This window comes from Gossypium hirsutum, chromosome D07 (genome assembly GCF_007990345.1).
Source record: "Gossypium hirsutum isolate 1008001.06 chromosome D07, Gossypium_hirsutum_v2.1, whole genome shotgun sequence".
NCBI classification, from domain to species: domain Eukaryota; kingdom Viridiplantae; phylum Streptophyta; class Magnoliopsida; order Malvales; family Malvaceae; genus Gossypium; species Gossypium hirsutum.
The window spans coordinates 51,798,318-51,809,826 of NC_053443.1; the positions used below are offsets into that span (position 1 = coordinate 51,798,318).

An 11,509-nucleotide genomic window follows, 5' to 3' on the forward strand; every position below is an offset into this window, starting at 1 on the left:
GAACTATAAGACCTAATTATTTTGCATATGCATGGGGGAATTATGAAAGATTGAAGATATGACAATTTATACTGCATATATGTTTGTCCACTGTGTATTCACAAATTAGCAGATTCCAACTACGACTTCCTCTTACAACTTTTATCTGCAAGGGGTTGGGGAACCTTAACCATATGTCAGCTTGTCTGCACCTATGTGTTCAAGTGGTGTGAAAATGTAGAAAGGGTTCTGGGAACTCCCTAATTGGTGTTCTAGTGGTCGAGGGTAGGACTTACGAATGCCATATGATACATTATACAATTGTTGCATGAACATACTATGCATTCTCCTTGGAAAAATACATGACGAATGTCCGAACTGATAAATGTGCAACATGAATGATACTATGACTCAATAATTGTGTTACTCCTTTATTTTCCATTTTTTTCAGATAATCCAACAGACTAGGACGTGGACTCAACGCATGGAGGGTCTCAGCTTGTCGTGGACTTAACTAAAGAATGCTATTATTATTATTATTATTATTATTATTATTATTTCCATCCTTATAATTATTGTCATTATTATTTATGGATTTCTTGATTTGGGATATAGGTTTACAAAGTTGTTCATTTAGTATGCATAATATGGGTTATTAGGAAATCTTGTAATTAGATGAACTATTGTTATATTATTAGGGTTTTATAGATGAACTTCAGTATGGATATTATTTATACATATGCCTAATATGAAGCATGTTTATTTATTTTGAGGGTATGTTAATAAATTGTCACTGCTACATTCTTGATAATCTTGTTAAAAGACTCACTTGAATAAAACAGGTTTGGAATAAAAAATTTGATTTGAAAATGATCGAGCCACTTAGGTGGTTAATGTGATCTCTTCGGCTTGGGTCTACCGTTTAGGCCAGGTTAGGGAGGTTATAGTTAAAGTTATAACAATTTTGTCGTAAAATAATCTATTACTTTCAGTAGGAAAGTAATTCCATCTTAATAGAAATTGACAAAATAGTTCTTCCAAGAAAATAGAATTTATAATTAAAAATAAATTCTCACTATTTTCTAGCAGAATAACAATTTTGAAAACTTGTACAAACTATTATAAGTAGCTCTACCAGTGCCTCATATATTTATAGAGAAAGATAGGATAATCCTAGTTGAATTATTATAACACAAAGACTATTTATTAATAGAAAAACTAGTATTCTAGTTTAACTAGAAGAGGGGGTAGCACTCCCTAGTTAAATACAATAGGGATGCTGCCCATCATCTGTAATATTAGGGGAGTTTGAGTCTCTCCTGTATTGGGTCTAATTATATGTGCTTTTTGGACAACTTAACACTTTATAATTTAATCCAACTCAATACATGTTTTTGGAATTCCCAAAATAAATATTATTTATAAATTATGATCGACGAGGTTGGCCATGTGCGATTCATGGGCCGGGCCGAATTGGGTCGTATGAACCACACAAGCGCGTGGGCCTCATACGGATGAACCACACAGGGGTGTGGGAATATTGGGCCAAGCCGTGAGATCCACACGGCCAAGGCCATTTTTGGGTCGTGTGGGCCCACATGAGCATGCAACATGGGCCATGGGCCCATTTTTACTATTTGACTGATAAGGTTGCATGGGTCGCCCAAGTCGACTGTGAACCTACTGAAGGTTCGGTAAGTTTACCTAGACCCCTAATTAACTGAAATGATTGAAAGACTGTTATATGCCTATATGAGATAGATATGTATATTTGTTTGTTGAGCATGATATATACATTGTACTGTTTATACATGATACCATGACATGTCTGTATGATGCATTGCATTGGGTTGGGGACTAATATTGATTGGAAAAAGTCGTACTGCAAGGCTTCAAGTCTAACTCACTGGCAGCACAACTGTAACTACTATCTAGTGCCGCATTCGGTATTATTTGGAGTGTAGGGATGGGTGGGTTGATTATATACCCACATGGAGTGTAGGGTTGGACAGAGATAGACTGTAGAGGCTGGTTGGGTAGGATTTTATAATTGCATAACTGCCACTATTACTGTATTGTGATGCGTTAAGGCCCTAATGCTTACTGATACTGTTACTGAAAAGGGCTTAGGCCCAAATTGAGATTATCTGTTATTGTCTATTTGTTTGCATGGGGATTACACACTGGGTTTACGTAAAATCACCCCTTCTGTTTAATCTGTATAGGTAATCCCCAGACATAGCCGGATCAGTATGACGGAGGACTCAGCGGTGGCCACACGACTTATTTTTGCTATTCGATACTTATTTACGATTATAAGTTTTATTTTGGGGTATTTTTCTGTAATAATGGCCTCTATGGATTTTTACCTAAAATTTGGATTTTATATTGTTTTCTGTTTATATATGCTAGAAGTAGATAAAACTTGGGTTTCCAAAAGAGATGAATGTTTTATCAAAATACCACGCACACGCAAACTATTTATAAAAGCTTCCGCAAAGTATAGCATTTTGGAATTGAATCATGATTTAAGAATTAATGAGAGATAATGATAAGTTCTAAAGGGAAACAGTTTTAGCAATGATACGGTTTTCAAACGCACTTCCATATGACATCGCCAGATTCAGCCATATTGTCCAAGCCGAGTTTGGGGTGTTACAGTTCATTCTTTTTATTGTCTTTGTTTGTGATTTTGTATGCGCATGTTTAGCTTGCTTGAGGACAAGCAACGAGTTAAGTGTGGGAGAGTTTCATCTACGACAATTCGTTGTGGCAAATTTCTTTTTAACACTAAACGAGCTTGTTTCTATGCACTTTAGCATAGTTTTAGTTCATTTTTCATTTTAGTATGGTTTTAGTTAAAGTTAATAAAACAAGCAATTTTAAGTGTTTTATGACCTTTTAGGCCAATCTGAGCCTAAGGGAAGACTAACATACTGATTAAGTGTGCAAGACATCAATTCAGCCCAAAGAGTTAGTGGATTGCCTTTGATGTTGCAACACCAAGCCTGGATGTCCCAACACCCACTCTAGTGGACTCAAAGGACCATTCTACCTTCGATGTCGCGACACTAACCACACAATGTTGCGACACCCAACCTAAACATGCAAAAAGAGTATATTACCTTCGATGTTGCGACAGTGACTTGAGGATGTCGCGACACCACTGCGACGAGGCAACTTAAATTATCAAAGTTGTTTTTGCCTGTACAACTTCAATCAATTATGATCAAACACTTTCATTAGGTTTAAATGGGTCCTCTAACACGACTGCTATAAATATTATTGCTCAGGACCTGATGAGGGACCTTTTTCCTTAATTTTTAGTTTACTTTTTAGATCAAGGTTTTATTTTTAAGGTTCTTACTTTTCAAACTTAAATTATTTTCAATTTTAGTTTTAGCTTCAGTTTATTATTCAATTGTTTGTGTTTCTTGCATCCAATCATCGATCACTTAACATCTGTCACGGGATTTTATGTTTTTGCACATAATCAACATCTTTGTATCCAAAATTCTCTCTTCCCTATTTTGTGCTTTGATGTTTATGTGAATGTCAAATTAGGGATTTTTGCATTTAGATCCATGGGTAACTAAAACCCTAGGAATATTAACTAGTGGATGTGAGATTGACTAACAAACGCTTTAGGGTTTCTCTTAGAATTAGTTAGATTGGGTTGAGTGAAATTAAACCCTAGGATTAAAGACCTTAGGAAGTCAATTAGGTAGATAGGCCGGAAGGATAAGTCTACCGTGCATCTCTCAGCTTGTCCCGATTTAAATTGTGAGGTCGAAAGATAAGTAGTTCCTACCAACTAGTTAATTTAGTTAGAGGTCGAAAGGTAATAACTTGGTTAATTACTAGCTAATTAATTAAAATCCTAAATTGGTAGTTAATCATGAACACTAAAATGACTTAGTCTTTAAGTTTCATAATTGAGTGATTTCTGATTGTTTCTTTTGTTTTATTAGTTCGCATGTTATTTTCCCATATATTTCTATTCACTTTAGTACTATTTAAACTTGTTAGAGTAGAAGTTAATTACTAGTTTAATCAAGCCTCCCTTGGGTACGATCCTCGAAACACTTTCGTCTTATGTTGTAACAATTTATATTACAATCTGACATGTATACTTGTGGACCCACCTAATTCATATAATTAGTTGCAATATTTACACTCTCGACATCCGCACGTCAGGAGGCGATCAATGATCTTCTCTGCAATTCTCAAACCTCAACTTACTTAGGGCGTGGGCTCTAATTCACGAATCAATGAACACAATGAAAGCTTTCTATTAATTTTCCAGTAGGGAATATCAATATCTCTCTGTGGGCTAGAAATCGAAAAACAAACTATCTTAAAGTAAGAATGTATTTAACAATAACAAGAGTCTTACTTGAATAAGGAGAAGCAAAATAATAATATTTTAATAGAAAATACACCTACCCTTATGGGATAGGCTATGGCTGGTGACACCCCCTACTTTGGAGTTAGGGTTTCCACCCATGCTATGTCAGATGAGCCACTGTGTCTGTCTCATGTATTGGATACAATTATATGGTATTTGAACTTTTAACTAACTCATATAAATTATCCAATCCAATAAACAATTTTACATTTCCCAAAATTTTATTTATTTAAAATAAATTTTATTAATTTTCTAATTAAATTATTTATTCAAACCAATTCTAATTTTGTTAAAGTCATGACAAATTTACTTTACTAGAATCTATGAGTAAATAAATTTAATTATCTTGTTCAATAATAGTTCGATGACTAACTAATTTAATTTCAACTTCGAATTTCAATTATTTAATTACAAATAATTAAATGATAATTTTAAGAAATTAATTTAATATCTAATTCAATTTTTTCATATTTTTATCTCATTGATTCAATTGCAAACTGTTAATGTTGTACCAAGCTAGCGGAGAGACCAATTGGACATATATAATTAGGGCTCAAATAATTTTTAATCAAGTTTCAACTTTTCATTTATTAGTTACAACATTATTTAGTCATGGAGTAATTCCACTAAAGTACCATGATTGAGTTCTCCCTATTATATACCATTACGAAAACTATTTATCAAGTGTTCATCTAATGACCTTGTCATATGTGTGTTACACTCATAAGATATGTTGAGTCTTAAACATGATCTTATTCTATCTCATGGTACCCATTACATTTTTCTTCATGAAAAGGTCAATTACTAACACATAATAATTAAATCATCCATATTAAACAAATAGCTTTGTGGCCACGTTACTTTTCTATCTATCATGTAATGCCAATGAGGGTATTATTTACCCTTTTATTGGGCTATGAATTTCACTTTTGTAAGTGAAGCTATGTTTTGTAGAAGTTTTATACCAAACGTATCAGCTTTCAGGTCTATTACCAATTGAATTCAGGCCTTCAATGCATCAAAGCCTACAAGACATGCACAAATAGTATGTCACTTACTCAAAAACGAGGTAAGCCACACTATGAATGCCACAAGTGAATAAATCGACAAAAAAAATATAGGACTTATTCTACTTGGAACCTATTCAATGTTTTGTCAGTCCAAATAATTACATCTATGTCTCTATTCTTTGAGAGTCATTCATTCCAATATTTAAGATAAGGTATCTCCCATTTGAACTCGGTAGACGATATCTTAGTCTTTTAATCGATTTTCTTAATTTTGGTTAGACTATGGGCCATTTAGATTACCTACTAATATAAGTTGTTTTATCACATTATGATCGGACCACATAATGCAACTTATTATTAGTTAAATATTAGGTAATCCGTGAACCAATATTTTGTTCATTTTTCTTTTCAAGCAAAAATCGTTGATAACAAATACAAACGATATTAATGTTAGACAAAACACATTAGTGAACAAAATAAATTAAATATAAATAAATACATATGAAATAAAATGTAAATAAAATGATTTATAAATAATTTATCAAATACGAAAATCAAATAAAACCATAATAAACAGTTGAAATAAAGGAGAATCAAGATTTTACAAAACGGTGAGGCCTATGAAACACAGTTTCCGTAAGACAGATTTGGCCGCTCCTACGGTACTTGGAGTAACGTTAGTCGAATGTCTCCCAGTATACAACAACATCAATGATCAAAGTAGCAGCACCTCTACAATGATCAACGAATGAACAATCCCTTTTCTATCACTGGAATGTTTGAAAATACGAAGGAGGAAAAGGAAGAGTTTTGAGAACAACAGAGTTTCTGCAAGAAAAATTATCAAATATATTTTTTTGTGTAAAACCTTTCAGAAATCATGACTTTTTATAGGCATGGAGAATGTTAGAATTTTGGAAAAATATCCATAAAATCTGCCATTAAATTAATTAAAAAAATTTATCTTTGGTCCATACATTTTGCATTGCCTACATCATAGGCGTGCACCCCACAACCCCATCAAGTTTAAATTTACATTCCTACAAGCAAAAAAAGGTTACAAGCCTAGTCATTCAATTATTCTTTAAGAGAGTTCATATATATAAACACATCTCACACTTGATATCTAACCAATGTGGGACCTAAGCATTTACTTTTCCTCAATAATATTTCCAAGTAGCTTACTTTGAGCATTAATTTCTCATTCATCACTCAATTATTTTGAGCATATGATATACCGTTGTAAAGATCTCATGAAGTAGAATATAAACGATAATTTTATGATTCAACTCTCTACCTTTACCTATTGAGAATATGCCTCAAAGTTCCCATACAAATAATTTTTCCAACAATTAATGTGAATAATGGAATTTTATTAAACCAATCTTTTTGAAAAATTACATGTACATTACGACGAAAATCTACACTAAGGAAACTAGATCCCATGGATAACACAATAGAGGTTCAAAGTTTTACAAAAAAAAATTGAAATTCCATTATGCTTAAAATCATTTTTCGTAACTAAATTTCCAACAGATTGTAGGGTGACTAAAAGTTTGGCCTAGGTTACATTGCAGTATGAACGGGGATGGAGTGTACTTCAAAGTCAATTCACACATGTTAGGTTTCACATCCTAAAATTTCTCATAGGATGTCATCGCCACACCATAAAACATTGCGACAAGTATTGGAGGGTGATATTTAGCAAGGGTGAAATTGGTACGTTCATGCTTTGGAAAATCGTGTTTTACATGGCTTCCCGTTGTAGGATTTTGACAGAGTGCCAATTGTTTCAGTCGTACAAGGATGGTGTTGGGCTGACGGAAAAATGGGCTAAAGATGGCGTAACTTGCAAAATGAAAAGTGAACTGTGGGGTGGTAGATTTTGTGCTCCGATGCTTAAGTTAGTGGATGGTTCGATTAACTTTTCTTGAAAGTAAGGAAGACAAAGAGAACTGAGAAATATGAGTCTTAATTTAGCCTGGGGTTCCTTTTTCACCCTTTACATTGGAGTTGTGTTTTAAGTCTTAGTGAGAACCAATTGTTGCACATGAGCGTATCTTAATCCTTTACTGCTACCACAAATGCATATTTCTTGTCCTATGTCCAAGCCACAGTGCTTTAATTGTCTTGTACATTTGTATTTATTAAGGTTTTAGACCTGATGAGATTAGATTATATGAAATAGATATATTATCTTTTTTAATAGTTTAATATCACATTAATAATTTAATCTTAAATTTCAAGATTTTCATTTAGATTTGATGTTTTTTAGGATGAAAATGTTTAAATTCAGGATAAAATGCTGACGTGGCATTAAATCATTAAAAAAATAGATACAAATAACGTACCGTTACTATTTCATACAATCATTTTCTTGTTACCAATTGACTATCTTGCATTTGAGAAATGACTGTATGAAATTGTGACTCCACATCAAGGGATGACAAATCAAATTTTTTCTCTATTAGATTTAAAAAAATTTTTAGAGTGATACAATCCCTTCTCCTTGGATTTTTGCCTAGGTGGTATAACAATAATAAACATTTATTTATTTAATAGATAATAAAATTTTACATAAATGTTGATTTTCCTTGAATTTATATTTGGATGTTAAAAATATTTAAGATTTTTATTATGAGATAGGACCCGACAAAATTGAGGAAAGGAAATATTATTTGGAAGGGGCAACGAAAATAGAAGAGAACCAAGAGGATTAAATTAACCTCCTCTATTCTTATTGTGCCTACTCTGAGATCTTAGTTTTTTGCGAGATTGGGCGCTTGGGTTTCCTTTGATTTATGTGTTTTTTGTTGAATATGGATTTGGGTATTCCATATTTTTCTTAAATTTCCAATTAACCTCACCTTTGTATATCTAAGTGATATAAGTTTTGTTATTTCTTTTACTTTTTCATTCTTAAATTCTAGCTGAAGTTAAATTCGGTGTTAGTCAGTTGATTGATCGTCCAAGGATCTGTTTGTTTCTATTTTTGAATTAGAGAGAAAATTTTTATTTTGTACCAGTTACATTTTTGTTGTTAAAATAAAAGGTATTGAATTGTATCTACATTACTGTGATTAGATTGATGTATCTATAAAAGATACAACTTTTTATCTTCTATTGTTAATTTGGTTCATCAAGAATGAATATTTTGGTATTGGTTTTTTTGTTGTTCTGTTTATGTTGCTATTGCAATGAAATGTTTATCTTGCATTGGATCCATTAATTAATTTGGCCATTTTATGGATTTGTACTTTGTAGTGATGGAATTGGCTTTTTTGAAATGTAGAAAAAGATGTCTGAGAATGGTAAGCTATTTATTGGTGGGATATCTTGGGAAACCAATGAAGAGCGTCTTAAGGAGTATTTCAGTAGTTTTGGTGAAGTGGTAGAGGCGATGATCATGAAGGATTGGACCACAGGACGTGCTCGAGGTTTCGGTTTCATTGTTTTCTCTGACCTAGCAGTTGCTGAGAAAGTCATCAAGGAGAAACATAATATTGATGGGAGAATGGTAAGTTGTTGACCTTTCAGCAAACCCTTTTAGAGTGACGTTATCTAATGTACTATTTGTTCCTTGATGCAAGTAGCTTGTGGAAGAAAGAGATGAAATTTTGATTGCTTATCAGAGTAACAGATCGATATTGTAATCGCATGAATTTGTATAATTCTCATTTGTCTAACTAAATTTCAAAATTAGGCTAGGAGTAATCATCTCATGCTTCATCTTGCTCAGGTTGAGGCAAAAAAGGCAGTTCCTAGGGATGACCAGAACATTATGAGTAGAAGCACTAGTAGCATCCAAGGTTCACCTAGTCTATGCCGCATAAGAAAGATTTTTGTTGGAGGTTTAGCATCAACAGTCACAGATAGTGACTTTAAGAAGTATTTTGATCATTTTGGGAATATCACAGATGTTGTAGTGATGTATGATCACAACACTCAAAGGCCTAGGGGTTTCGGATTCGTTACTTATGATTCAGAAGAGGCAGTGGACAAAGTGTTGCTAAAAAGTTTCCATGAACTTAATGGTAAAATGGTCGAGGTTAAACGAGCAGTACCTAAAGAATTATTGCCTGGCCCTTGTCGTAGTCCCCTCGTTGGATATAACTATGGTCTGAATAGGGTTAACAACTTTCTTAGTGGCTGCACTCAGGGATATACTCCAAGCAATATTGGAGGCTTTGGACTTAGGATAGATGGTAGATTTAGTAGAGTTCCTGGTGGTCGAAGTGGTTTTCCTCCTTGTGGTTCTGGTTATGGAATGGGCATGAACTTTGAGCCTGGGTTAAACCCAAGTTTTGGAAATAGTGCAAATTTTAGTAGTAATATGAACTATGGACGGGGATTGAATCCTTACTATATTGGTAATGCAAATAGATTTGGTAGCCCTATTGGGTATGATGGAAGTACTGGAGGTAATACTTCCTTTTTTAGCTCAGTGACTCGAAACCTTTGGGGAAATGGGGGACTCAATTATAACACAAATGGTTCCAGTTCCAATGCATATATAGGATCTGGAAGTGTTAGTATAGGAGGAAGCGCCTCTGGAAATAGTGGAATTAATTGGAGTTCTGCAATTGCCAATCAAGACGAGGGGAGTAATGTTTCTAACAATAGTGTGCATTTCGCTTATGGAAGTGCTGATGACAGCTTTAGGTTAGGGATAGTAGGGTATGGGAGAAATAATGGGACCAATGTGGCGCCAAAATCATCATATGCAACATCAAATTTTGGTTATGATGTAGCCTTTACAGACCTTTATGGTGGTGCTTCAGCTTATGGGGATATAACTTGGCGATCATCAACATTTAAGCGAGATGGTTCTGGTTCCTTTGGCTATGGACTTGGTAGTGCCACTTCTGATGTTTCAGGCAAAAATTCTCCCGGCTATGTTAGTAGTCATAAAGTTAATAAGAGACAAGCAAGTAGAGGTAATACTTCCTAGAATCCTGAATTCTCTATGTAAACGGTTTTCAACTAGAGAAATTTTATGTTGAATGTTTTTAAGAAATTTCTTCACTAGACATGCTAAGATTGAATTACTTGACATACTTTTTAAATATTTTCCGAGTGGAATTTCCATGCTGGATAAACTTCTTTATTTGATTTATATACATATGTGATTCTTCTATATATAGACATATTGTTTAGATACTACTCCTAAAATCTTTGAAATGGCACACAGTGATTGTGCATTTAGAATTGGATTCCCTTTGAAGAGCAAAGTGTTTTTTTGAGAATGCTAAAAGGATCCCATGGCCTAGGGCAAGCATGGTAACAAAGCATGTGATTGCATTAATTTCGCAATGATCTGCTAGTTCACTAAGAAAAGATTCATGGACTCAGTATATATAGGCTTATTGTTATGTGCATACTTACAAGTTTTTATTTTCTTTTGTTCAGGAATCGCTACCTAGGATATTATTTTGATTTATCATAAAAAAGTATAGCTGAAGGTAACTTGTGAAGCAAGTGATCTGTGAATTCTGCACATTTCCCTCATTAATACGTTTCTGCTAAAATAAGGTTATTTAAAGCTAACTGGAGTGCTTTTATTTTTCTTTTGGAGATCAATATATTTAGAGTTAAGAGATCACAAGGGATTTTGTGTTAAGGCTTGAGCTTTTAGTTACTTGTTTTAGGGTTCATTTTTTGGTATCTGTGTGACATGTAAAATCAGATTTTGGGATATAGTCAAAACAATGTATCATGCATTACATGTAAGGCGGTGATGCATAAAGATATAGACTATTTTCCCCTTAGATTTTATGTATTGTAATGGCTCTGGCATAGTTGTGGGTTCTTGTCAGGCATGCTTTGTTTTGCTCTTTTATCATATAGAATGTGCTCGGGAGATTCTTGTCAAGAATTCTTGGTTGAGCTTCTTAATATGAACTTTTCGTGAGCTTTCATAAAAGACAACTTTTAACTGGTTATTCCCATAAACTTTTAGAATTTCTAGCAAATACTAAAATTTCTATTAGAAGATGCTAGATATGTTGGTATATGTTATAGATTTTCTATATAAATAAACATGTTGTTATGTATTATAGATTTTGATAGTTATTTATTATATAAATAGAGTTTGAAGCTGATGACGTGGCTC

The 11,509-nt window shown here is 33.5% G+C and overlaps 1 protein-coding gene across 2 annotated transcripts; it reads left to right on the forward strand.

Moving 5' to 3' along the window:
- The first annotated feature begins 8,036 nt into the window (after positions 1-8,036).
- LOC107955028 (heterogeneous nuclear ribonucleoprotein 1) lies at positions 8,037-11,292 on the forward strand. Of its 2 annotated transcripts, XM_016890731.2 has the most exons (4): positions 8,037-8,226; positions 8,690-8,914; positions 9,137-10,334; positions 10,807-11,292. In XM_016890731.2, the coding sequence occupies exons 2-4, from the start codon at positions 8,696-8,698 to the stop codon at positions 10,818-10,820; spliced, it is 1,431 nt and encodes a 476-aa protein (XP_016746220.1). In that variant the 5' UTR covers positions 8,037-8,226; positions 8,690-8,695; the 3' UTR covers positions 10,821-11,292. The 2 variants fall into 2 exon arrangements, with proteins under 2 accessions (XP_016746220.1, XP_016746219.2); XM_016890730.2 differs by lacking the exon at positions 10,807-11,292 and having other exon boundaries at positions 8,037-8,449; positions 9,137-10,536.
- The last annotated feature ends 217 nt before the right edge of the window (positions 11,293-11,509 follow it).

Coding starts and splice junctions, on each gene's coding strand:
- LOC107955028 (XM_016890731.2), top strand. CDS start 8,696: ATGTCTGAGAATGGTAAGCTATTTATTGGTGGGATATCTTGGGAAACC. Junction 8,915..9,136: donor ATAATATTGATGGGAGAATG/GTAAGTTGTTGA, acceptor CATCTTGCTCAG/GTTGAGGCAAAAAAGGCAGT.